Genomic DNA, 27,084 nt, shown 5'->3' on the forward strand with positions numbered 1-27,084 from the left:
GTCCGCAGCCCTCTGACTCCCCTCCTTCTCTCTGTCCCCAGCCCTCTGACTCTCCCCTTCTCTCTGTCCCCAGCCCTCTGACTCTCCTCCTTCTCTCTCTCCCCAGCCCTCTGACTCTCCTCCTTCTCTCTGTCCCCACCTCACTAACTCTCCCCCTTCCCTCTGTCCGTAGCCCTCTGAATCTCCTCCTCCTCTCTGTACGCAACCCTCTGACTCTCCTCCTACTCTCTGTCCCATGCCTCTGACTATCCTCCTTCTCTCTGTCCCCATCGCTCTGACTCTCCTCCTTCTCTCTATCCCAATCCCTCTGACTTCCCTCCTTTTCTCTGTCTACCACCCTCTGACTCTCCTCTTCACCTCTGTCCCCAGCCCTCTGACTCTCTTCCTCCTCTCTTTCCCGAGCCCTCTGACTCTCCTATTCCTCCTCTCTGTCCCCAGCCCCATGGCTCTCCTCTCTGCCCCATGCTTCTGAATCTCCTCCTTCTCTCTGTCCGCAGCCCTGTGACTCTCCTCCTTCTCTCTGCCCCCATGCCTCTTACTCTCCTCCTCCTTTCTTCCCCCAGCCCTCTGACTCTCATCCTCCTCTCTGCCCCCAGCCCTCTGACTCTCCTCCTCCTCTCTGCCCCAGCCCTCTGACTCTCCTCCTTCTCTCTGTCCACAGCCCTCTGACTCTCCTCCTTCTATCTGCCCCCATGCCTCTGACTCTCCTCCTCCTTTCTGCCCCCAGCCCTCTGACTCTCCTCCTTCTCTCTGTCCGCAGCCCTCTGACTCTCCTCCTTCTCTCTGTGCCCAGCCCTCTGACTCTCCTCCTGCTCTCTGTCTGCAGCCCTCTGACTCTCCTCCTTCTCTCTGTCCGCAGTCCTCTGACACCCCTCCTCCTCTCTGCCCCCATGCCTCTGACTCTCCTCCTTCTCTCTGTCCCCAGCCATCTGACTCTCCTCCTTCTCTCTGTCCCCACCTCATTGACTCTCCTCCTCCTCTCTGTCTCAATGCCTCTGACTCTCCTCCTTCTCTCTGTCTGCAGCCCTCTGACTCTCCTCGTTCTCTCGGTTCGCAGCCCACTGACTTTCCTCTTCCTCTCTGCCCCCATTCCTATGACTCTTCTCCTCCTCTTCTGTCCCCAGCCCTCTGACTCTCCTCCGTTTTCTCTGTCTGCAGCCCTCTGACTCATCTCCTTCTCTCTGTCCTCAGCCCTCTGACTCATCTCCTTCTCTCTGTCCGCAGCCCTCTGAATCTCCTCCTCCTCTCTGTACGCAACCCTGTGACTCTCCTCCTACTCTCTGCCCCATGCCTATGACTTTCCTCCTCCTCTCTATCCCCAGTCCTCTGACACTCCTCCTTCTCCCTGTCCGCAGCCCTCTGATTCTCCTCCTACTCTCTGTCCGCAGCCCTCTTACTCTCCTCCTCCTCTCTGCCCCATCCCTCTGACTCTCCTCCTTCTCTCTGTCACTGCCCTCTGACTCACCTCCTTCTCTCTGTCCGCAGCCCTCTTACTCTCCTCCTCCTCTCTGTCCCCATGCCTTTGACTCTCCTCCTTCTCTCTGTCCGCAGCCCTGTGACTCTCCTCCTTCTCTCGGTTTGCAGCCCTCTGACTTTCCTCCTCCTCTCTGCCCCATGCCTATGACTCTCCTCCTCCTCTTCTGTCCCCAGCCGTCTGACTTTCCTCCTTTTTCTCTGTCCGCAGCCCTCTGACTCTCCTCCTCATCTCTGTCCCCAGCCCTCTGACTCTCCTCCTTCTCTCTGTCCCCAGCCCTCTGACTCTCTTCCTTCTCTCTCTCCCCAGCGCTCTGACTCTCCTCCTTTTCTCTGTCTCCAGCCCTCTGACTCTCCTCCTTCTCTCTGTCTGCAGCCCTCCGATTCTCCTCCTTCTCTCTGTCTGCAGTCCTCTGACACCCATCCTCCTCTCTGCCCCCATGCCTATGACTCTCCTCCTCCTCCTCTCTGCCCCCAGGCCTCTGACTCCCCTCCTTCCCTCTGTCCGCAGCCCTCTGACTCTCCTCCTTCTCACTGTCCCCACCTCACTGACTCTCCTCCTTCTCTCTGTCTGCAGCCCTCTGACTCTCCTCCTCCTCTCTGCCCCCATCCCTCTGACTCTCCTCCTTCTCTCTGTCACAGCCTCTGACTCTCCTCCTTCTCTCTGTCCGCAGCCCTCTGACTCTCCTCCTTCTCTCGGTTCGCAGCCCTCTGACTTTCCTCGTCCTCTCTGCCCCCATGCCTATGACTCTTCTCCTCCACTTCTGTCCCCAGCCCTCTGACTCTCCTCCCTTTTCTCTGTCCGCAGCCCTCTGACTCCCCTCCTCCTCTCTGTCCCCAGCCCTCTGACTCTCCCCTTCTCTCTGTCCCCAGCCCTCTGACTCTCCTCCTTCTCTCTCTCCCCAGCCCTCTGACTCTCCTCCTTCTCTCTGTCCCCACCTCACTGACTCTCCCCCTTCCCTCTGTCCCCAGCCCTCTGACTCGCCTCCTTCTCTCTGTCCCCAGCCCTCTGACTCTCCTCCTTCTCTCTGTCCTCAGCCCTCTGACTCACCTCCTTCTCTGTCCGTAGCCCTCTGAATCTCCTCCTCCTCTCTGCCCCATGCCTATGACTTTTCTCCTCGTCTCTATCCTCAGCCCTCTGACACTCCTCTTTCTCTCTGTTCGCACCCCTCTGACTCTCCTCCTACTCTCTGCCCCATGCCTCTGACTATCCTCCTTCTCTCTGTCCGCAGCCCTCTGAATCTCCTCCTCCTCTCTGTACGCAACCCTGTGACTCTCCTCCTACTCTCTGCCCCATGCCTATGACTTTCCTCCTCCTCTCTATCCCCAGTCCTCTGACACTCCTCCTTCTCCCTGTCCGCAGCCCTCTGATTCTCCTCCTACTCTCTGCCCCATGCCTCTGACTCTCCTCCTTCTCTCTGTCCCCAGCCCTCTGACTTTCCTCCTCCTCTCTGCCCCATCCCTCTGACTCTCCTCCTTCTCTCTGTCACAGCCCTCTGACTCGCCTCCTTCTCTCTGTCCGCAGCCCTCTTACTCTCCTCCTCCTCTCTGTCCCCATGCCTCTGACTCTCCTCCTTCTCTCTGTCCGCAGCCCTGTGACTCTCCTCCTTCTCTCGGTTTGCAGCCCTCTGACTTTCCTCCTCCTCTCTGCCCCATGCCTATGACTCTCCTCCTCCTCTTCTGTCCCCAGCCGTCTGACTTTCCTCCTTTTTCTCTGTCCGCAGCCCTCTGACTCTCCTCCTCATCTCTGTCCCCAGCCCTCTGACTCTCCTCCTTCTCTCTGTCCCCAGCCCTCTGACTCTCTTCCTTCTCTCTCTCCCCAGCGCTCTGACTCTCCTCCTTTTCTCTGTCTCCAGCCCTCTGACTCTCCTCCTTCTCTCTGTCTGCAGCCCTCCGATTCTCCTCCTTCTCTCTGTCTGCAGTCCTCTGACACCCATCCTCCTCTCTGCCCCCATGCCTATGACTCTCCTCCTCCTCCTCTCTGCCCCCAGGCCTCTGACTCCCCTCCTTCCCTCTGTCCGCAGCCCTCTGACTCTCCTCCTTCTCACTGTCCCCACCTCACTGACTCTCCTCCTTCTCTCTGTCTGCAGCCCTCTGACTCTCCTCCTCCTCTCTGCCCCCATCCCTCTGACTCTCCTCCTTCTCTCTGTCACAGCCTCTGACTCTCCTCCTTCTCTCTGTCCGCAGCCCACTGACTCTCCTCCTTCTCTCGGTTCGCAGCCCTCTGACTTTCCTCGTCCTCTCTGCCCCCATGCCTATGACTCTTCTCCTCCACTTCTGTCCCCAGCCCTCTGACTCTCCTCCCTTTTCTCTGTCCGCAGCCCTCTGACTCCCCTCCTCCTCTCTGTCCCCAGCCCTCTGACTCTCCCCTTCTCTCTGTCCCCAGCCCTCTGACTCTCCTCCTTCTCTCTCTCCCCAGCCCTCTGACTCTCCTCCTTCTCTCTGTCCCCACCTCACTGACTCTCCCCCTTCCCTCTGTCCCCAGCCCTCTGACTCGCCTCCTTCTCTCTGTCCCCAGCCCTCTGACTCTCCTCCTTCTCTCTGTCCTCAGCCCTCTGACTCACCTCCTTCTCTGTCCGTAGCCCTCTGAATCTCCTCCTCCTCTCTGCCCCATGCCTATGTCTTTTCTCCTCGTCTCTATCCTCAGCCCTCTGACACTCCTCTTTCTCTCTGTTCGCACCCCTCTGACTCTCCTCCTACTCTCTGCCCCATGCCTCTGACTATCCTCCTTCTCTCTGTCCCCATCGCTCTGACTCTCCTCCTTCTCTCTATCATAATCCCTCTGACTTCCCTCCTTTTCTCTGTCTACCACCCTCTGACTCTCCTCTTCACCTCTGTCCCCAGCCGTCTGACTTTCTTCCTCCTCTCTTTCCCGAGCCCTCTGACTCTCCTCTTCCTCCTCTCTGTCCCCAGCCCTCTGACTCTCCTCTCTGCCCCATGCTTCTGACTCTCCTCCTTCTCTCTGTCCGCAGCCCTGTGACTCTCCTCCTTCTCTCTGCCCCATGCCTCTGACTCTCCTCCTCCTTTCTTCCCCCAGCCTTCTGACAATCCTCCTCCTCCTCTCTGCCCCCAGCCCTCTGACTCTCCTCCTCCTCTCTGCCCCAGCCCTCTGACTCTCCTCCTTATCTCTGTCCCCAGCCCTCTGACTCTCCTCCTTCTCTCTGTCCACAGCCCTCTGACTCTCCTCCTTATCTCTGTCCCCAGCCCTCTGACTCTCCTCCTCCTCTCTGCCCCCATGCCTCTGACTCTCCTCCTTCTCTCTGTCCGCAGCCCTCTGACTCTCCTCCTTTTTCTCTGTCCGCAGCCCTCTGACTCTCCTCCTCCTCTCTGTCCCCAGCCCTCTGACTCTCCTCCTTCTCTCTGTCCCCAGCACTCTGACTCTCCTAATTCTCTCTGTCCCCAGCCCTCTGACTCTCCTCCTTTTTCTCTGCCCGCAGCCCTTTGACTCTCCTCCTCTCTGTCCCCAGCCCTCTGACTCTCTTCCTTCTCTCTGTCCCCAGCGCTCTGACTCTCCTCCTTTTCTCTGTCTCCAGCCCTCTGACTCTGCTCCTTCTCTCTGTCTGCAGCCCTCCGACTCTCCTCCTTCTCTCTGTCCGCAGTCCTCTGACACCCCTCCGCCTCTCTGCCCCCATGCCTATGACTCTCCTCCTCCTCCTCTCTGCCCCCATGCCTCTGACTCCCCTCCTTCTCTCTGTCCACAGCCCTCTGACTCTCCTCCTTCTCACTGTCCCCACCTCACTGACTATCCTCCTTCTCTCTGTCTGCAGCCCTCTGAGTCTCCTCCTCCTCTCTGCCCCCATCTCTCTGACTCTCCTCCTTCTCTCTGTCACAGCCTCTGACTCTCCTCCTTCTCTCTGTCCGCAGCCCTCTGACTCTCCTCCTTCTCTCGGTTCGCAGCCCTCTGACATTCCTCCTCCTCTCTGCCCCCATGCCTATGACTCTCCTTCTTCTCTCTGTCCCCACCTCACTGACTCTCCTCCTTCTCTCTGTCTGCAGCCCTCTGACTCTCCTCCTCCTCTCTGTACGCAACCCTCTGACTCTCCCTCTTCTCTCTGTCTCCAGCCCTCTTACTCTCCTCCTTCTCTCTGTCCCCAGCCCTCTGACTCTCCTCCTTCTCTCTGTCCTCAACCCTCTGACTCACCTCCTTCTCTGTCCGTAGCCCTCTGAATCTCCTCCTCCTCTCTGTACGCAACCCTCTGACTCTCCTCCTCGTCTCTGTCCCCAGCCCTCTGACTCTCCTCCTCGTCTCTGTCCCCAGCCCTCTGATTCTGCTCCTTCTCTCTGTCCTCCGAGCCCTCTGACTCTGATCCTCCTCTCTGTCCCCAGCCCTCTGACTTTCCTCCTCCTCTCTGCCCCATCCCTCTGACTCTCCTCCTTCTCTCTGTCACAGCCCTCTGACTCGCCTTCTTCTCTCTGTCCGCAGCCCTCTTACTCTCCTCCTCCTCTCTGTCCCCATGCCTCTGACTCTCCTCCTTCTCTCTGTCCGCAGCCCTGTGACTCTCCTTCTCTCGGTTTGCAGCCCTCTGACTTTCCTCCTCCTCTCTGCCCCATGCCTATGACTCTCCTCCTCCTCTTCTGTCCCCAGCCGTCTGACTTTCCTCCTTTTTCTCTGTCCGCAGCCCTCTGACTCTCCTCCTCATCTCTGTCCCCAGCCCTCTGACTCTCCTCCTTCTCTCTGTCCCCAGCCCTCTGACTCTCTTCCTTCTCTCTCTCCCCAGCGCTCTGACTCTCCTCCTTTTCTCTGTCTCCAGCCTCTGACTCTCCTCCTTCTCTCTGTCTGCAGCCCTCCAATTCTCCTCCTTCTCTCTGTCTGCAGTCCTCTGACACCCATCCTCCTCTCTGCCCCCATGCCTATGACTCTCCTCCTCCTCCTCTCTGCCCCCAGGCCTCTGACTCCCCTCCTTCCCTCTGTCCGCAGCCCTCTGACTCTCCTCCTTCTCACTGTCCCCACCTCACTGACTCTCCTCCTTCTCTCTGTCTGCAGCCCTCTGACTCTCCTCCTCCTCTCTGCCCCCATCCCTCTGACTCTCCTCCTTCTCTCTGTCACAGCCTCTGACTCTCCTCCTTCTCTCTGTCCGCAGCCCTCTGACTCTCCTCCTTCTCTCGGTTCGCAGCCCTCTGACTTTCCTCGTCCTCTCTGCCCCCATGCCTATGACTCTTCTCCTCCACTTCTGTCCCCAGCCCTCTGACTCTCCTCCCTTTTCTCTGTCCGCAGCCCTCTGACTCCCCTCCTCCTCTCTGTCCCCAGCCCTCTGACTCTCCCCTTCTCTCTGTCCCCAGCCCTCTGACTCTCCTCCTTCTCTCTCTCCCCAGCCCTCTGACTCTCCTCCTTCTCTCTGTCCCCACGTCACTGACTCTCCCCCTTCCCTCTGTCCCCAGCCCTCTGACTCTCCTCCTTCTCTCTGTCCCCAGCCCTCTGACTCTCCTCCTTCTCTCTGTCCTCAGCCCTCTGACTCACCTCCTTCTCTGTCCGTAGCCCTCTGAATCTCCTCCTCCTCTCTGTACGCAACCCTCTGACTCTCCTCCTACTCTCTGCCCCATGCCTATGACTTTTCTCCTCGTCTCTATCCTCAGCCCTCTGACACTCCTCTTTCTCTCTGTTCGCACCCCTCTGACTCTCCTCCTACTCTCTGCCCCATGCCTCTGACTATCCTCCTTCTCTCTGTCCCCATCGCTCTGACTCTCCTCCTTCTCTCTATCATAATCCCTCTGACTTCCCTCCTTTTCTCTGTCTACCACCCTCTGACTCTCCTCTTCACCTCTGTCCCCAGCCGTCTGACTCTCTTCCTCCTCTCTTTCCCGAGCCCTCTGACTCTCCTCTTCCTCCTCTCTGTCCCCAGCCCTCTGACTCTCCTCTCTGCCCCATGCTTCTGACTCTCCTCCTTCTCTCTCTCCGCAGCCCTGTGACTCTCCTCCTTCTCTCTGCCCCATGCCTCTGACTCTCCTCCTCCTTTCTTCCACCAGCCTTCTGACAATCCTCCTCCTCCTCTCTGCCCCCAGCCCTCTGACTCTCCTCCTCCTCTCTGCCCCAGCCCTCTGACTCTCCTCCTTATCTCTGTCCCCAGCCCTCTGACTCTCCTCCTTCTCTCTGTCCACAGCCCTCTGACTCTCCTCCTTATCTCTGTCCCCAGCCCTCTGACTCTCCTCCTCCTCTCTGCCCCCATGCCTCTGACTCTCCTCCTTCTCTCTGTCCGCAGCACTCTGACTCTCCTAATTCTCTCTGTCCCCAGCCCTCTGACTCTCCTCCTTTTTCTCTGCCCGCAGCCCTTTGACTCTCCTCCTCCTCTCTGTCCCCAGCCCTCTGACTCTCTTCCTTCTCTCTGTCCCCAGCGCTCTGACTCTCCTCCTTTTCTCTGTCTCCAGCCCTCTGACTCTGCTCCTTCTCTCCGTCTGCAGCCCTCCGAATCTCCTCCTTCTCTCTGTCCGCAGTCCTCTGACACCCCTCCTCCTCTCTGCCCCCATGCCTATGACTCTCCTCCTCCTCCTCTCTGCCCCCATGCCTCTGACTCCCCTCCTTCTCTCTGTCCACAGCCCTCTGACTCTCCTCCTTCTCACTGTCCCCACCTCACTGACTCTCCTCCTTCTCTCTGTCTGCAGCCCTCTGACTCTCCTCCTCCTCTCTGCCCCCATCTCTCTGACTCTCCTCCTTCTCTCTGTCACAGCCTCTGACTCTCCTCCTTCTCTCTGTCCGCAGCCCTCTGACTCTCCTCCTTCTCTCGGTTCGCAGCCCTCTGACTTTCCTCCTCCTCTCTGCCCCCATGCCTATGACTCTCCTTCTTCTCTCTGTCCCCACCTCACTGACTCTCCTCCTTCTCTCTGTCTGCAGCCCTCTGACTCTCCTCCTCCTCTCTGTACGCAACCCTCTGACTCTCCCTCTTCTCTCTGTCTCCAGCCCTCTTACTCTCCTCCTTCTCTCTGTCCCCAGCCCTCTGACTCTCCTCCTTCTCTCTGTCCTCAGCCCTCTGACTCACCTCCTTCTCTGTCCGTAGCCCTCTGAATCTCCTCCTCCTCTCTGTACGCAACCCTCTGACTCTCCTCCTCGTCTCTGTCCCCAGCCCTCTGACTCTCCTCCTCGTCTCTGTCCCCAGCCCTCTGATTCTGCTCCTTCTCTCTGTCCTCCGAGCCCTCTGACTCTGATCCTCCTCTCTGTCCCCAGCCCTCTGACTCTGCTCCTTCTCTCTGTCCCCATCACTCGGACTCTCTTCCATATCTCTGCTTGTAGGTCCTCGGATAGCTCCCCATATCTTTATAAATCAGGCCTCTGATTCCTTCCATACCTCTGCCCTGTAGCTTCATTTAGCTCCATACCTCGATCCCCAGCAATCTGGCCGCCCTATATATTGCAGTTCCTTGCTCATTTTCTCCATGTCTCAGTCCTGCTGTCTCTGCTACCCTCTTTGTCTATGCGCCTTGGTTCTCTAACTCTCCCCCTTCTCTCTGTCCACAGCCCTCTGACTCTCCTCCTTCTCTCTGTCTGCAGCACTCTGTCTCTCCTCTTCCTCTCCTCCTCGTCTCTGTCCCCAGCCCTCTGACTCTGCCCCTTCTCTCTGTCCCCAGCCCTCTGACTCTGCTCCTTCTCTCTGTCCCAAGCCCTCTGACTCTGCTCCTTCTCTCTGTCCCCAGCACTCCGACTCTCCTCCTCCTCTCTGTCCCCAGGCCTCTGACTCTCCTCCTCCTCTCTGTCCCCAGGCCTCTGACTCTCCTCCTCCTCTCTGTCCCCAGACCTGTGAGGCTGTCCACAGCACTCTGACTCTCCTCCTCCTCTCTGCCCCCATCCCTCTGACTCTCCTCCTTCTCTCTGTCACAGCCTCTGACTCTCCTCCTTCTCTCTGTCCGCAGCCCTCTGACTCTCCTCCTTCTCTCGGTTCACAGCCCTCTGACTTTCCTCCTCCTCTCTGCCCCCATGCCTATGACTCTTCTCCTCCGCTTCTGTCCCCAGCCCTCTGACTCTCCTCCCTTTTCTCTGTCCGCAGCCCTCTGACTCTCCTCCTTCTCTCTGTCCCCAGCCCTCTGACTCTCCCCTTCTCTCTGTCCCCAGCCCTCTGACTCTCCTCCTTCTCTCTCTCCCCAGCCCTCTGACTCTCCTCCTTCTCTCTGTCCCCACCTCACTGACTCTCCCCCTTCCCTCTGTCCCCAGCCCTCTGACTCTCCTCCTTCTCTCTGTCCTCAGCCCTCTGACTCACCTCCTTCTCTGTCCGTAGCCCTCTGAATCTCCTCCTCCTCTCTGTACGCAACCCTCTGACTCTCCTCCTACTCTCTGTCCCATGCCTCTGACTATCCTCCTTCTCTCTGTCCCCATCGCTCTGACTCTCCTCCTTCTCTCTATCCCAATCCCTCTGACTTCCCTCCTTTTCTCTGTCTACCACCCTCTGACTCTCCTCTTCACCTCTGTCCCCAGCCCTCTGACTCTCTTCCTCCTCTCTTTCCCGAGCCCTCTGACTCTCCTATTCCTCCTCTCTGTCCCCAGCCCCATGACTCTCCTCTCTGCCCCATGCTTCTGAATCTCCTCCTTCTCTCTGTCCGCAGCCCTGTGACTCTCCTCCTTCTCTCTGCCCCCATGCCTCTTACTCTCCTCCTCCTTTCTTCCCCCAGCCCTCTGACTCTCATCCTCCTCTCTGCCCCCAGCCCTCTGACTCTCCTCCTCCTCTCTGCCCCAGCCCTCTGACTCTCCTCCTTCTCTCTGTCCCCAGCCCTCTGACTCTCCTCCTTCTCTCTGTCCCCAGCCCTCTGACTCTCCTCCTTCTATCTGCCCCCATGCCTCTGACTCTCCTCCTCCTTTCTGCCCCCAGCCCTCTGACTCTCCTCCTTCTCTCTGTCCGCAGCCCTCTGACTCTCCTCCTTCTCTCTGTGCCCAGCCCTCTGACTCTCCTCCTGCTCTCTGTCTGCAGCCCTCTGACTCTCCTCCTTCTCTCTGTCCGCAGTCCTCTGACACCCCTCCTCCTCTCTGCCCCCATGCCTATGACTCTCCTCCTCCTCTTCTGTCCCAAGCCCTCTGACTCTCCTCCTTTTTCTCTGTCTGCAGCCTTCTGACTCTCCTCCTCAGCCCTCTGACTCTCCTCCTTCTCTCTGTCCCCACCTCACTGACTCTCCTCCTCCTCTCTGTCTCCATGCCTCTGACTCTCCTCATTCTCTCGGTTCGCAGCCCTCTGACTTTCCTCCTCCTCTCTGCCCCCATTCCTATGACTCTTCTCCTCCTCTTATGTCCCCAGCCCTCTGACTCTCCTCCTCAGCCCTCTGACTCTCCTCCTTCTCTCTGTCCCCAGCCCTCTGACTCTCCTCCTTCTCTCTGTTCCCAGCACTCTGACTCTCCTCCTTCTCTCTGTCCTCAGCCCTCTGACTCATCTCCTTCTCTCTGTCCGCAGCCCTCTGAATCTCCTCCTCTCTGTACGCAACCATGTGACTCTCCTCCTACTCTCTGTCCCGATGCCTCTGACTCTCCTCCTTCTCTCTGTCCGCAGCCCTGTGACTCTCCTCCTTCTCTCGGTTTGCAGCCCTCTGACTTTCCTCCTCCTCTCTGCCCCATGCCTATGACTCTCCTCCTCCTCTTCTGTCCCCAGCCGTCTGACTTTCCTCCTTTTTCTCTGTCCGCAGCCCTCTGACTCTTCTCCTCCTCTCTGTCCCCAGCCCTCTGACTCTCCTCCTTCTCTCTGTCCCCAGCACTCTGATTCTCCTCCTTCTCTCTGTCCCCAGCCCTCTGACTCTCCTAATTCTCTCTGTCCCCAGCCCTCTGACTCTCCTCCTTCTCTCTGTCCGCAGTCCTCTGACACCCCTCCTCCTCTCTGCCCCCATGCCTATGACTCTCCTCCTCCTCTTCTGTCCCCAGCCCTCTGACTCTCCTCCTTTTTCTCTGTCTGCAGCCTTCTGACTCTCCTCTTCAGCCCTCTGACTCTCCTCCTTCTCTCTGTCCCCACCTCACTGACTCTCCTCCTCCTCTCTGTCTCCATGCCTCTGACTCTCCTCATTCTCTCGGTTCGCAGCCCTCTGACTTTCCTCCTCCTCTCTGCCCCCATTCCTATGACTCTTCTCCTCCTCTTATGTCCCCAGCCCTCTGACTCTCCTCCTTTTTCTCTGTCTGCAGCCCTCTGACTCTCCTCCTCAGCCCTCTGACTCTCCTCCTTCTCTCTGTCCCCAGCCCTCTGACTCTCCTCCTTCTCTCTGTTCCCAGCACTCTGACTCTCCTCCTTCTCTCTGTCCTCAGCCCTCTGACTCATCTCCTTCTCTCTGTCCGCAGCCCTCTGAATCTCCTCCTCCTCTCTGTACGCAACCATGTGACTCTCCTCCTACTCTCTGCCCCATGCCTATGACTTTCCTCCTCCTCTCTATCCCCGCCCTCTGACACTCCTCCTTCTCTCTGTCTGCAGCCCTCTGACTCTCCTCCTTCTCTCTGTCCGCAGTCCTCTGACACCCCTCCTCCTCTCTGCCCCCATGCCTATGACTCTCCTCCTCCTCTTCTGTCCCCAGCCCTCTGACTCTCCTCCTTTTTCTCTGTCTGCAGCCTTCTGACTCTCCTCCCCAGCCCTCTGACTCTCCTAATTCTCTCTGTCCCCAGCCCTCTGACTCTCCTCCTTCTCTCTGTCCCCAGCCCTCTGACTCTCCTCCTTCTCTCTGTCCCCAGCCCTCTGACTCTCCTCCTTCTATCTGCCCCCATGCCTCTGACTCTCCTCCTCCTTTCTGCCCCCAGCCCTCTGACTCTCCTCCTTCTCTCTGTCCGCAGCCCTCTGACTCTCCTCCTTCTCTCTGTGCCCAGCCCTCTGACTCTCCTCCTGCTCTCTGTCTGCAGCCCTCTGACTCTCCTCCTTCTCTCTGTCCGCAGTCCTCTGACACCCCTCCTCCTCTCTGCCCCCATGCCTATGACTCTCCTCCTCCTCTTCTGTCCCCAGCCCTCTGACTCTCCTCCTTTTTCTCTGTCTGCAGCCTTCTGACTCTCCTCCTCAGCCCTCTGACTCTCCTCCTTCTCTCTGTCCCCACCTCACTGACTCTCCTCCTCCTCTCTGTCTCCATGCCTCTGACTCTCCTCATTCTCTCGGTTCGCAGCCCTCTGACTTTCCTCCTCCTCTCTGCCCCCATTCCTATGACTCTTCTCCTCCTCTTATGTCCCCAGCCCTCTGACTCTCCTCCTCAGCCCTCTGACTCTCCTCCTTCTCTCTGTCCCCAGCCCTCTGACTCTCCTCCTTCTCTCTGTTCCCAGCACTCTGACTCTCCTCCTTCTCTCTGTCCTCAGCCCTCTGACTCATCTCCTTCTCTCTGTCCGCAGCCCTCTGAATCTCCTCCTCTCTGTACGCAACCATGTGACTCTCCTCCTACTCTCTGTCCCGATGCCTCTGACTCTCCTCCTTCTCTCTGTCCGCAGCCCTGTGACTCTCCTCCTTCTCTCGGTTTGCAGCCCTCTGACTTTCCTCCTCCTCTCTGCCCCATGCCTATGACTCTCCTCCTCCTCTTCTGTCCCCAGCCGTCTGACTTTCCTCCTTTTTCTCTGTCCGCAGCCCTCTGACTCTTCTCCTCCTCTCTGTCCCCAGCCCTCTGACTCTCCTCCTTCTCTCTGTCCCCAGCACTCTGATTCTCCTCCTTCTCTCTGTCCCCAGCCCTCTGACTCTCCTAATTCTCTCTGTCCCCAGCCCTCTGACTCTCCTCCTTCTCTCTGTCCGCAGTCCTCTGACACCCCTCCTCCTCTCTGCCCCCATGCCTATGACTCTCCTCCTCCTCTTCTGTCCCCAGCCCTCTGACTCTCCTCCTTTTTCTCTGTCTGCAGCCTTCTGACTCTCCTCTTCAGCCCTCTGACTCTCCTCCTTCTCTCTGTCCCCACCTCACTGACTCTCCTCCTCCTCTCTGTCTCCATGCCTCTGACTCTCCTCATTCTCTCGGTTCGCAGCCCTCTGACTTTCCTCCTCCTCTCTGCCCCCATTCCTATGACTCTTCTCCTCCTCTTATGTCCCCAGCCCTCTGACTCTCCTCCTTTTTCTCTGTCTGCAGCCCTCTGACTCTCCTCCTCAGCCCTCTGACTCTCCTCCTTCTCTCTGTCCCCAGCCCTCTGACTCTCCTCCTTCTCTCTGTTCCCAGCACTCTGACTCTCCTCCTTCTCTCTGTCCTCAGCCCTCTGACTCATCTCCTTCTCTCTGTCCGCAGCCCTCTGAATCTCCTCCTCCTCTCTGTACGCAACCATGTGACTCTCCTCCTACTCTCTGCCCCATGCCTATGACTTTCCTCCTCCTCTCTATCCCCGCCCTCTGACACTCCTCCTTCTCTCTGTCCGCAGCCCTCTGACTCTCCTCCTACTCTCTGCCCCATGCCTCTGACTCTCCTCCTTCTCTCTGTCCCCAGCCCTCTGACTTTCCTCCTCCTCTCTGCCCCATCCCCCTGACTCTCCTCCTTCTCTCTGTCACAGCCCTCTGACTCGCCTCCTTCTCTCTGTCCGCAGCCCTCTGACTCTCCTCCTCCTCTCTGTCCCGATGCCTCTGACTCTCCTCCTTCTCTCTGTCCGCAGCCCTGTGACTCTCCTCCTTCTCTCGGTTTGCAGCCCTCTGACTTTCCTCCTCCTCTTCTGTCCCCAGCCGTCTGACTTTCCTCCTTTTTCTCTGTCCGCAGCCCTCTGACTCTTCTCCCTCTCTGTCCCCAGCCCTCTGACTCTCCTCCTTCTCTCTGTCCCCAGCACTCTGATTCTCCTCCTTCTCTCTGTCCCCAGTCCTCTGACTCTCCTAATTCTCTCTGTCCCCAGCCCTCTGAATCTCCTCCTTTTTCTCTGCCCGGAGCCTTTTGACTCTCCTTCTCCTCTCTGTCCCCAGCCCTCTGACTCTCTTCCTTCTCTCTGTCCCCAGCGCTCTGACTCTCCTCCTTTTCTCTGTCTCCAGCCCTCTGACTCTCCTCCTTTTCTCTGTCTCCAGCCCTCTGACTCTCCTCCTTCTCTCTGTCTGCAGCCCTCCGACTCTCCGCCTTCTCTCTTTCCGCAGTCCTCTGACACCCCTCCTCCTCTCTGTCCCCATGCCTATGACTCTACTCCTCCTCCTCTCTGCCCCATGCCTCTGACTCCCCTCCTTCTCTCTGTCCGCAGCCCTCTGACTCTCCTCCTTCTCACTGTCCCCACCTCACTGACTCTCCTCCTTCTCTCTGTCTGCAGCCCTCTGACTCTCCTCCTCCTCTCTACCCCCATCCCTCTGACCCTCCTCCTTCTCTCTGTCACAGCCTCTGACTCTCCTCCTTCTCTCTGTCCGCAGCCCTCTGACTCTCCTCCTTCTCTCGGTTCGCAGCCCTCTGACTTTCCTCCTCCTCTCTGCCCCCATGCCGATGACTCTCCTCCTTCTCTCTGTCCCCACCTCACTGACTCTCCTACTTCTCTCTGTCTGCAGCCCTCTAACTCTCCTCCCCCTCTCTGTACGCAACCCTCTGACTCTCCCCCTTCTCTCTGTCCCCAGCCCTCTGACTCTCCTCCTTCTGTCTGTCCCCAGCCCTCTGACTCTCCTCCTTCTCTCTGTCCTCAGCCCTCTGACTCACCTCCTTCTCTGTCCGTAGCCCTCTGAATCTCCTCCTTCGCTCTGTACGCAACACTCTGACTCTCCTCCTCGTCTCTGTCCCCAGCTCTCTGACTCTCCTCCTCGTCTCTGTCCCCAGCCCTCTGACTCTGCTCCTTCTCTCTGTCCCCAGCCCTCTGACTCTGCTCCTCCTCTCTGTCCCCAGCCCTCTGACTCTGCTCCTTCTCTCTGTCCCCAGCACTCGGACTCTCTTCCATATCTCTGCTTGTAGGTCCTCGGATAGCTCCCCATATCTTTATAAATCAGGCCTCTGATTCCTTCCATACCTCTGCCCTGTAGCTTCATTTAGCTCCATACCTCGATCCCCAGCAATCTAGCCGCCCTATATATTGCAGTTCCTTGCTCATTTTCTCCATGTCTCAGTCCTGCTGTCTCTGCTACCCTCTTTGTCTATGCGCCTTGGTTCTCTGACTCTGCCCCTTCTCTCTGTCCCCAGCCCTCTGACTCTGCTCCTTCTCTCTGTCCCCAGCCCTCTGACTCTGCTCCTTCTCTCTGTCCACAGCACTCCGACTCTCCTCCTCCTCTCTTTCCCCAGGACTCTGACTCTCCTCCTTCTCTCTGTCCCCAGGGCTGACTCTCCTCCTTCTCCTTGTCCACAGCCCTCTGACTCTCCTCCTTCTCTCTGTCTGCAACACTCTGTCTCTCCTCTTCCTCTCCTCCTCTTCTCTTTCCCCAGCCCTCTGACTCTGCTCCTTCTCTCTGTCCCCAGCCCTCTGACTCCAATCTTTGTTTTTAGATGTTTCTCTCCATTATATTTGCTGCGGTTGGCGTAGCCGGAGCTGTTTATGGCTTTGTTGTTTCCATTCTGGGGATGGTGAATGGCCCAGCCTGTCTCTACGAGTATCATAATTCAACCTCGGGGACCATCTCTAAGGAATGGGGCATTCCCTTCAAGACCGATGTCGGGAAATTCAAGTAAGTGTTACTCGGAGGTGTCCATCGGTGTTGCCAGGTTTGAGATGGCCCCAGTACAGCGCACAGGGAGCCACTAATCCATCTGTGGGAAAGAACTAACCAGCTGCAAGTAAGGCTCGGAACCAGCTGTAGAGAAGAACTTAGTTCAGCTGTAAGTAAAATCCTAATAGAGCCGCTGGGAAGGTTCACCCCAGGTGAAACGAAGCCACGGGAAGGACCCAAGCAACTGCCACGAAGTTGTAATCCCAGCTGTAAAGATGCTTCCGGTTCAGCTGTAAGGCAGGACCTTACATGACTGTAGGGATGGTTCCAACCCCGCTGCAAGGAAGCTCCCGGGCCAGGTGTAAGGAAGGATCTAACTTAGCAGTAAAGGAGGCACTACCCTAAAGATGTTCTATCCCAGATGTAAGGATTGATGTACCATAGCTGTGGGCAACGTCCTAACCCAGCTAAAAGGAAGCTCTAGGACAGCTGTAAGGAAGGGCCTAATTTAGCAGTACAGGAGGCACTAGCTTAAAGAAGTTCTAGCCCAGCTGTCAGTGGATCAAACAGCTGTAGAAAAGATCCTAGCAGAGCCGAAAGTGAGCTCCAGCCAAGCTTCAAGGCAGAACCTAACATAGCTTCAGAGAAGGTCCTAATCCAGCCAAAAGGAAGATCCAGCCAAGCTGCAAGGTAGAACCTAACATAGCTTCAGAGAAGGTCCTAATCCAGCCAAAAGGAAGATCCAGCCAAGATGCAAGGTAGTACCTAACATAGCTTCAGAGAAGGTCCTAATCCAGCCAAAAGGAAGATCCAGCCAAGCTGCAGGTAGAACCTAACATAGCTTCAGAGAAGGTCCTAATCCAGCCAAAAGGAAGATCCAGCCAAGCTGCAAGGTTGAACCTAACATAGCTTCAGAGAAGGTCCTAATCCAGCCAAAAGGAAGATCCAGCCAAGCTGCAGGTAGAACCTAACATAGCTTCAGAGAAGGTCCTAATCCAGCCAAAAGGAAGATCCAGCCAAGCTGCAAGGTTGAACCTAACATAGCTTCAGAGAAGGTCCTAATCCAGCCAAAAGGAAGATCCAGCCAAAAGGAAGATCCTGCCAAGCTGCAAGGAAGGCCCGAAGCCTGCTGTAAGAAGTCACTAACCCAGCTGTAAACCATCCCGTATCCTAACCCAGCTGTAAAGAAGATTAGTACCCGGCGAGGGCGCAATCAGAATAAAAGCGGCATTCTGATTGGCCCTCACCGAGTCATTACCAGGCCGGGAATTTCTCAGAAGGGATTCCACGGCCTTTGTCCCCGGTGGGGGGCGTGGTAGCCCCTCAGCCTATGAGGATGCTCGAAGCAGGGACATCCCTGCTCCGAGCCTCCCCACAGCTGAGAGGCTACCTTCACCCCCCCTGCTGGGGAATGAGGTGAGGCTTTTTTTTCCCTCCCCTTTCCTCCCTCCTCCCTGCCCTCCTCACCCCACTTACCTTCTATCCCTGGATCCCCGGTGGACCCAGGTATGTTTTATTTTTTTTATTTTGATTTTTTCCCTCCCTTCTGCCCTCCCAACCGCACTTAACTTCTTTTTTTTCGGGAGCTGACGTGCTGGAAACGCTTCTGTTTCCAGCGCGTCCGCTTCCGATGGCCGCCCATGGAAAGGGAAAACTGACTCCGTTTTCCCTTTCCCGGCGGCCATTTTCGTAGTCTTTTTTTTTTCTTCCTGAAACGCAGCAGCGTTTCGCGACAAAAAAAAGCCTTTAATGCCCCAGTCACACAGTTTTTGCGGGCTGAGGTACTAATAGCTATATGCCCCTCGCGGTGGGGGCATTACCGACTCAGGTAATTCCCCGGGGTCTTCGTTAAGTTATAACTATGGGCCCCGGGCATTACTTGAGTCGGTAATGCCCCCGACGCTTGGGGCATATTGCTTTATTAGCAACCTGGCCGGGGGGTGCCCGTCAATCGGAGAGCTCGGAACATGGGCTGAATCCTTTGGTACAAGCCCGCATTCCGAGATCCCCCACGGCTGTGCGCCCCTAACCCTGTGCCGTCCTTGCTCCCTCACACCATCCCCATATCGCCTTTAGCACCCGCAATTACCTGCACGTAGGTGCTAAAGGCGGTGTTAACAGAGGCGATGCTAGGGGGGAGCTAGTTAACATTTTTTTCAATGAAATTCTTACCATTAGTCCATCCTGCTACGCTGCGTCGGGAACAGGAGTCAGTCTTCAGTGTTGATTCAGAATCAATACTGAAGACATACTCCTGTTCTGATGTTGTGTTGTAGAACAGAGAGAAGATAGGCTTTTCATTTCATTTTTTTTTAACATCGCCTTTAGCACCCGCATGTAGTTAATCGGTATCTAGTCTTTGCATCGAATGCCAAAGCATCGAATGCCTTACTATAGAACAAAATGCATCGAAAAAAAAGCATCGAATGCATTTTTTTCAATGGTAAAGGGTTTATTTTCATTATAATTGGTTTTTGTGGTTAAAAAAAGGGGGCTGAGAGGGACTGCCCGTTAAAAAAAAAAGAAAAAATAAATGCATTCGATGCTCTTTTTCAATGCTTTTTTCTCTATGGTAAGGCATTCAATGCTTTGGCATTCGATGCAATGACTAAGAACCAGTTAATCACGGGTGCTAAAGGTGATATGCCCCTCGGCGGCACATCAACCCTTTTGGTCACAGCACTGCCACCGACATTAAGGTGGCAGTGCTAAGATTCGCTCTACCCCTTTTTACTTGGGCACTGGGCCATTACCAAGAGGATCTGCCCATCCTCGTCGGGGAATATCGCCTCAATATAACATATCGGTATAGAAGGCCCCAACAGAGCTCCAGACCCAGCTGTAAAGGATTGAAATAGCTGAAGAAGGCTTCTAACCCAGCTGAAAGGAAGGACCTAACACAGATGAAGGAAGTTCCTAACCCAGCTGAAAAGAAGCTCTAACCTAGCTGAAAGAAAGCGCTCGCCATGCTGAAAGAATGCTGTAGCCTAGCTGTAAGGAAGTGCTTACCACAGCCGAAAGGAAGCTCTAGCTTAGCTGAAAGAAGGCTCTAGCCCAGCTGTAAGGAAGTAACTAACACAGCTAAAGGAAGTTCCTAACCCAGCTGAAAGGAAGCTATAGCACAGCTGAAAGGAAACTCTAACCCAGCTAAAGGGAAGCTCTAGCCCAGCTGTAACGAAAGACCTACACAGCTGAAGGAAGGTCATAACCCAGCTGAAAGGAAGCTCTAGCCCGGCTGAAAGGATGCGCTAGCCCAGCTGAAAGGAAGCTCTAGCCAAGCTGAAAGGAAGCTAAAGCCCAGCTGAAAGGAAGCTCTTGACCATCTGAAAGGAAACTAGCCCAGCTAAAAGGAAGCTCTAGCCCAGCTGAAAGGAAGCTCTAGTACAGCTAAAAGGAAGCTCAAGCCCAGTGTAAAGGAAGCTCTAGCCTAGCTGAAAAGAAGCTCTAGCCCAGCTGAAAGGAAGCTCTAGCCCAGCTGAAAGGAAGCTCAAGCCCAGCTGAAAAGAAGCTCTAGCCCAGCTGAAAGGAAGCTCTAGCCCAGCTGAGAGGAAGCTCTAGCACAGCTGTAAGAAAGGTCTAGCCCAGCAAAAAGGAAGCTCTAGCCAGGCTCGGATTGGACTATAGGGCATAGGGCAATGCCCAAACCCAAAACGCAAAAGGCTAACGTGGACCAGTTTTGGGATCAAAGTGGGCCACTTTTTTTGGCAAATGTGGGCAAGTTCGATGAGTTACTTCACCATGCGGCTAGTAGTTTTGACCAGTGTTACTGAATAAATATTCTTTAAAATGCACAATTTGCATCCCATTTTAACAAAAAACACCCCTGTGGGTGTTACTTAAACAGTCGGCTACAAAAGGAATGAATTGCAATTTGCAACTGTGGGCCACTTTTTCATTGGTGCCAGAGACAATGTTATTCCCCAGTCCGACCCTGGCTCTAGCCAAGCTCAAAGGAAGCGCTAGCCGAGCTGTAAGGAAGTACCTAATACAGCTGAAGGAAGTTCCTAACACAGCTGAAAGGAAGCTATAACCCAGGTTAGAGGAAGCTCTAACCTAGCTGAAAGGAGGCTCCAACCCAGCTCAAAGGAAGCACTAGCCCAGCTAAAAAGGAAGCTCTAGCCCAGCTAACAAGGAAGCTTTTGCCCAGCTGAAAGGAAGCTCTAGCCCAGATGAAAGGAAGCTCTTGCCCAGCTGAAAGGAAGCTCTAGTATTAAGTATTGTTTCGCCTTGATGCCTCTGGGCTAAGTGTGCCTCATAAATGCCTAAATAAATAAATAGCCCAGCTGAAAGGAAGCTCTTGCCCAGCTGAAAGGAAGCTCTAGTATTAAGTAGTGTTTCGCATTGATGCCTCTGGACTAAGTGTGCCTCATAAATGCCTAAATAAATAAATAGCCCAGCTGAAAGGAAGCTCTAGCCTACCTGAAAGGAAGTAACTAACACAACTGAAGGAAGTTCCTAACCCAGGTGAAAGGAAGCTCTAGCCCAGCTAAAAGGAAGCTAAAACCCAGCTGAAAGGAAGCTTTAACAAAGCTGAAAGGAAGCTCTAGCCCATCTGAAAGGAAGCTCTAGCCCAGCAGAAAAGAAAGCTCTATCCCAGCTAAAAGGAAGCTATAACCCAACTGAAAGGTAGCTCTAGCCCAGTTGAAAGGAAGCTCTATCCCAGCTAAAAGGAAGCTATAACCCAGCTGAAAGAAAGCTATAACAAAGCTGAAAGGAAGCTCTAGCCCATCTGAAAGGAAGCTCTAGCCCAGCTGAAAGGAAGCTATAACCTAGCTCAAAGGAAGCTATAACAAAGCTGAAAGGAAGCTCTAGCCCAGCTGAAAGGAAGCTCTAGCCAATCTGAAAGGAAGCTCTAGCCCAGCAGAAAAGAAAGCTCTATCCCAGCTAAAAGGAAGCTATAACCCAACTGAAAGGTAGCTCTAGCCCAGCTGAAAGGAAGCTCTAGCCCAGCTAAAAGGAAGCTATAACCCAGCTGAAAGAAAGCTATAACAAAGCTGAAAGGAAGCTCTAGCCCATCTGAAAGGAAGCTCTAGCCCAGCTGAAAGGAAGCTCTAGCCCAGCTAAAAGGAAGCTATAACCCAGCTGAAAGATAGCTATAACAAAGCTGAAAGGAAGCTCCAGCCCAGCAGAAAAGAAAGCTCTAGCCCAGCTAAAAGGAAGCTATAACCCAGTTGAAAGGAAGCTCTAGCCGAGCTAAAAGGAAGCTATAACCCAGCTGAAAAGAAGCTATAACAAAGCTGAAAGGAAGTTCTAGCCCATCTGAAAGGAAGCTCTAGCCCAGCTGAAAGGAAGCTCTAGCCCAGCTAAAAGGAAGCTATAACCTAGCTCAAAGGAAGCTATAACAAAGCTGAAAGGAAGCTCTAGCCCATCTGAAAGGAAGCTCTAGCCCAGCAGAAAAGAAAGTTCTATCCCAGCTAAAAGGAAGCTATAGCCCAACTGAAAGGTAGCTCTAGCCCAGCTAAAAGGAAGCTATAACCCAGCTGAAAGAAAGCTATAACAAAGCTGAAAGGAAGCTCTAGCACATCTGAAAGGAAGCTCTAGCCCACCTGATAGCCCACCTGAAAGGAAGCTCTAGCCCAGCATGAACAAAAGACATAACACAGCTGAAGCAGGGTCCTATCGCTGTTGAAGGGAAGCTCTAACCCAAGTGAAAGGAAGGCCCGAAGCATGCTGTAAGAAGTCCCTACCCCAGCTGTAACTAAGGATATAACATAGCTGTAGGAAGATCCTAACGCAGCCTGGGTAAACATGCCTAGGTTATTGTCGCTGCTGTGTGGTCTGCGTGCACAGGTGCAGTGCCTGAGCTGAGAAGCTCCTAGCCCAGGAATTATTTGAATAACTCTTCCCTCTACTCTCTTCTCTCTGTAGTAACGAGAGTTACCTGTTCGACCCAAATCTGTGGGACATATGCGAGGAACCGAAGGGGGTCGTGGAATTCAACGTCATCCTCTTCTCCATGATGCTGGCGTCCAGCGGCATCGCGTTCATCCTCTGCGTCATCCAGATGTTGAACGGCCTCTTTGGCTGCCTATGTGGTACCTGCCGGGGGAAATCTGGTGTAAGTATGAACTGTGGATGACATGGGATGGGGCAACATGGGATGCTGAGGTGACAAGAAACAGACTGAGAGACGTCTAGCCACGCCCACGACCTCACTTCCTGGCCTGTTACTGTCAGGGAGGCGGCTGGGCGTAGCACAGGCATACACATCTCCTCTCTGCAGCCAGTGGTCGAAGTGGGAGGGAGCGGTCCGAAGCACCGGTGGTGCTCCTCTACTTCTTTTAATTAAGTTTTACTGTTCCTATGCTTTTATTTTAAAAAGAAACCGAAATAAAATTGCAGGAAGTTAAAATTTGCACTTTTAGTGCACTGCACTGAACGTTCCCCTAAACAGCATGCACATGTGTTTAGGAGTTTGTATTGTGCGTGGGAAGTGGGAGGCTACGGGGTTTGTGGGGAGCGGTGCAGGCCAGTAGGGAACATAGTACCATTACTTCTTTTTGTACACTTCGACCACTGTCTGCAGCTGTCTGTCCACAGGCACTTCAGGCGATATTGCCCCTCGGTGTTATCACAGGCAGTACAGGAGCGATGCTCCCCTCACTGCTGCTGTCTGATCTTAGGCACTAAACGCCCCTCAGTCTTATCCCAGGCAGCACAGGGGCGATGCCCCCCTCACTGCTGCTGTCTGATCTTAGGGACAATCCGAAAGATGGCACCTTTTTCAGCGTCTGTCTGATCTCAGGCAGTACAGGAAAGATGGTCCTTCTCTCAGCTGCTTCCTGGTATCAGGCAGTACAAGAAAGAGGACACCTCTCCCAGATGCGGTGTGATCTCAGACAGAACAGGAGAGATGATAACTCTCAGCCAGGGCTTTAAGTGGGGTAAGAAATCGAGGGGGGGTGGCTCAATTGGGGGTGTGGCTTGTGGGTGGGCGTGGCCTTAAAAACATATACAATCCATAGTAAGGTACGCAGACATTTTATATATTTGTATGCGCACCTTACTATATGGTTTGTGTAGTATGCAAGCCATCTTTTATAAACATTGAAATATGTAATATGTTCTATGTTTATAAAATATGGCTTGCATACTACACAAACCATAGTAAGGTGCTCATACAAATATATAAAATGTTTGCATACCTTACTATGGTTTGTGTACTTCAAGATGGCTTGAAAAGTACCTGAACCATAGTAAGGTACGCACACAAATACATAGCATTTATATACTTGTGTGCGTACCTTATGGTCTTTGTACTTTCCAAGGCATCTTTGTTAAACATTTCTATGTTTATAAAAGATGGCTTGAAAAGTACACAATTCAAGCCATCTTTAATAAAGCTTTCCCCACGGACAAAGCCGGGGCGTCTTTGTCCGTCGGCAAAGCTTTATAAAAGATGGCTTGAATTGTGCACTTTTCAAGCCATCTTTTATAAACCTCGAAATATGTTGAGGAGTCCCCAGGTTCGCCGAGGGTTAAAGACGCCTGAGCGACACGGGGAAACAAAGGCACAGTAACTTCCTCTGGTGACCCCTTGCGCAAGAGGTTACCATAGGAAGTTACAGTGACTGTGACTGACAGAAGTACCACCAGGTACAGTTACCCTGTGGCTGGCTGACACTTCTGTCCGCTTGCCTGACCTAATAGTACATCCCGCCAATGTTGTGGTGGGACCGGGGGCCCTGACAGGGCCCCGGCTCAACTCCACTTTTAGGAGACTGACGGGGCCTGGCCCCGGCCCACTTAAAGCACTGCTCTCAGCGGTTACCAGACATTTGGTCGAAAAAAATTGGTCGACCAGACAAATGGTCGAACCAATTTAGTCGAAAACCAAATGGTCGAATTTTTAATTTTTTTATTTTCACCCCTTTTTTTTTTTTTTGGGGGGGGTCCCCCCCTACCCCCTTTTTTTTCTAAAAACCCATTTTCGTAAAAAACGAAAACCCGAAAAATAAATATATAATTAAAAAAAAAAATTCGACCATTTGGTTTTTGACCAAATTGCGTCGACCAAATGTCATTCGACCAGTTTTTAGGTCGACCAAATGTCTGGACACCCTCTCAGCTGCTGTCTGGTATTGGTCAGTACGGGAGAGAAGACGGCCACTTGCTCAGCTGCTGTCTGATGTCAGGCACTACAGGAGAGATGATAACTCTCTTAGCTTCTGTCTGATCTCGGGCAGCACAGAACAGATTATAACTCTATCAGGTGCTATCTGACCTCAGGCACTACAGGAGAGATGATAACTTTCAGCTTCTGTCTGATCTTGGGCAGCACAGGAGGGATGATAACTCTCTCAGCTGATGTCTGATCTCAGGCACTTCAGGAGAGATGATAACTCTCTCAGGTCCTGTCTGATCTTGGGCAGCACAGAAGAGATGATAACTCTCTCAGCTGCTGTCTGATCTCAGGCACTTCAGGAGAGATGATAACTCTCTTAGCTTCTGTCTGATCTTGAGCAGCAGAGGAGGGATGATAACTCTCTCAGCTGCTGTCCGATCTCAGGCACTTCAGGAGAGATGATAACTCTCTTAGCTTCTGTCTGATCTTGGGCAGCACAGGAGGGATGATAACTCTCAGCTTCTGTCTGATTTTGGGCAGCGCAGGAGGGATGATAACTCTCTCAGCTGCTGTCTGATCTCAGGTACTACAGGAGAGATGATAACTCTCAGCTTCTGTCTGATCTCATGCACTACAGGAGACATGATAACTCTCAGCTTCTGTCTGATCTTGGGCAGCACAGGAGGGATGATAACTCTCAGCTGCTGTCTGATCTCAGGCACTGCAGGAGAGATGATAAATCTCTCAGCTTCTGTCTGATCTTGGGCAGCACAGGAGGGATGATAACTCTCTCAGCTGCTGTCTGATCTAGGGCCACAGGCAGAGATGATGGCACCCTGCTCAGCTGCTGTCTGATCTCAGGCACGACAGGAGAGATAATAACTCTCTCAGCTTCTGTCTGATCTTGGGCAGCACAGGAGGGATGATAACTCTCTCAGCTGCTGTCTGATCTCCGGCACTACAGGGGAGATGATAACTCTCAGCTTCTGTCTGATCTTGGGCAGTACAGTAGGGATGATGACTCTCTCAGCTGCTGTCTGATCACAGGCACTACAGGAGAGATGATAACTCTCAGCTTCTGTCTGATCTTGAGCAGCACAGAAGAGATGATAACTCTCTCAGCTGCTGTCTGATCTCAGGCACTTCAGGAGAGATGATAACTCTCAGCTTCTGTCTGATCTTGGGCAGCACAGGAGGGATGATAACTCTCTCAGCTGCTGTCTGATCTCCGGCACTGCAGGGGAGATGATAACTCTCAGCTTCTGTCTGATCTTGGGCAGCACAGGAGGGATGATGACTCTCTCAGCTGCTGTCTGATCTCAGGCACTTCAGGAGAGATGATAACTCTCAGCTTCTGTCTGATCTTGGGCAGCACAGGAGGGATGATAACTCTCTCAGCTGCTGTCTGATCTCCGGCACTGCAGGGGAGATGATAACTCTCAGCTTCTGTCTGATCTTGGGCAGCACAGGAGGGATGATGACTCTCTCAGCTGCTGTCTGATCTCAGGCACTACTGGAGAGATGATAACTCTCAGCTGCTGTCGATCTTGGGCAGCACAGAAGAGATGATAACTCTCTCAGCTGCTGTCTGATCTCAGGCACTACAGGAGATTTGATAACTCTCAGCTTCTGTCTGATTTTGGGCAGCACAGGAGGGATGATAACTCTCAGCTGCTGTCTGATCTTGGGCACTTCAGGAGAGATGATAACTCTCAGCTTCTGTCTGATCTTGGGCAGCACAGGAGGGATGATAACTCTCTCAGCTGCTGTCTGATCTCCGGCACTGCAGGGGAGATGATAACTCAGCTTCTGTCTGATCTTGGGCAGCACAGGAGGGATGATGACTCTCTCAGCTGCTGTCTGATCTCAGGCACTACAGGAGAGATGATAACTCTCAGCTGCTGTCGATCTTGGGCAGCACAGAAGAGATGATAACTCTCTCAGCTGCTGTCTGATCTCAGGCACTACAGGAGATTTGATAACTCTCAGCTTCTGTCTGATCTTGGGCAGCACAGGAGGGATGATAACTCTCAGCTGCTGTCTGATCTTGGGCACTTCAGGAGAGATGATAACTCTCAGCTTCTGTCTGATCTTGGGCAGCACAGGAGGGATGATAACTCTCTCAGCTGCTGTCTGATCTCCGGCACTGCAGGGGAGATGATAACTCTCAGCTTCTGTCTGATCTTGGGCAGCACAGGAGGGATGATGACTCTCTCAGCTGCTGTCTGATCTCAGGCACTACAGGAGAGATGATAACTCTCAGCTGCTGTCGATCTTGGGCAGCACAGAAGAGATGATAACTCTCTCAGCTGCTGTCTGATCTCAGGCACTACAGGAGATTTGATAACTCTCAGCTTCTGTCTGATCTTGGGCAGCACAGGAGGGATGATAACTCTCAGCTGCTGTCTGATCTAAGGCCGCACGGCAGAGATGATGGCACCCTGCTCAGCTGCTGTCTGAACCAGGTGAGAAAGGGACCATCTCTCCTTTAGTGCCTGTGTGTTCTCAGGCAGTAAAGGGGTGGGAACACCTCTCCTTCTGCTACTCAGGCAGACAGGAAAGTGGGCATGTACTCTGAATGTTATGTTATGTTAATACTCTTTTTATACTGCAGCATCTCACCCTCCAGTGGCATCCAGGCCTCAGTCAGTGGAAGGAAAAGGAGCCGGATAAACATAAGAGGATGGTGGAATGGGGACAAGTGCATTACTTGTGAATGCGCTTTTATTTTAATCCTAGGCACAAAGTCCATCCGTATTCTTCTGCAATGCCAGGCCGGGCTCCTTCCTGCCGGCGCCACTCCTTCTGTACCCATCTCGCTCTCTCCCAGGGGTGCATGCCACTGGCAACTAAACGCAACCCTGACAATGTTTTTCAAAGTGACCCCATTTTACGCAGGGCCAGCCCCGGCTCATGGTGCGCGCAGAGGGTGCGGCCGCACAGGCGCGCCCCCCACGGCGCAGCAAATAGAGGGCGCCTTGCCTCCAGCTCAGTGCCATGTAGACAGAGGCGTGATTCCTGATTCTTTAATAGGCGTTGTTTCCATGACACTGAGCTGGGGGAACGGCCCCTTAAACACACTTTACAAGAACAGCGCCCCTGCTGTTCTGCGCGTGTGGTGGGCGG

General features: G+C 54.2%; 1 protein-coding gene across 1 annotated transcript in view; it reads left to right on the top strand.

Moving 5' to 3' along the window:
• The window catches only part of LOC138567893 (transmembrane 4 L6 family member 5-like), a 70,346-nt gene that overhangs the window by 31,961 nt on the left and 11,301 nt on the right, over positions 1-27,084 (top strand). Inside the window, exons 3-4 of the mRNA XM_069646393.1 lie at positions 15,733-15,911; positions 21,762-21,951. Coding sequence (XP_069502494.1) covers positions 15,733-15,911; positions 21,762-21,951 — 369 coding nt within the window. The remainder of the gene's footprint in view (positions 1-15,732; positions 15,912-21,761; positions 21,952-27,084) is intronic.

Source organism: Ambystoma mexicanum, chromosome 1p (genome assembly GCF_040938575.1).
Source record: "Ambystoma mexicanum isolate Mex_15411 chromosome 1p, UKY_AmexF1_1, whole genome shotgun sequence".
NCBI classification, from domain to species: domain Eukaryota; kingdom Metazoa; phylum Chordata; class Amphibia; order Caudata; family Ambystomatidae; genus Ambystoma; species Ambystoma mexicanum.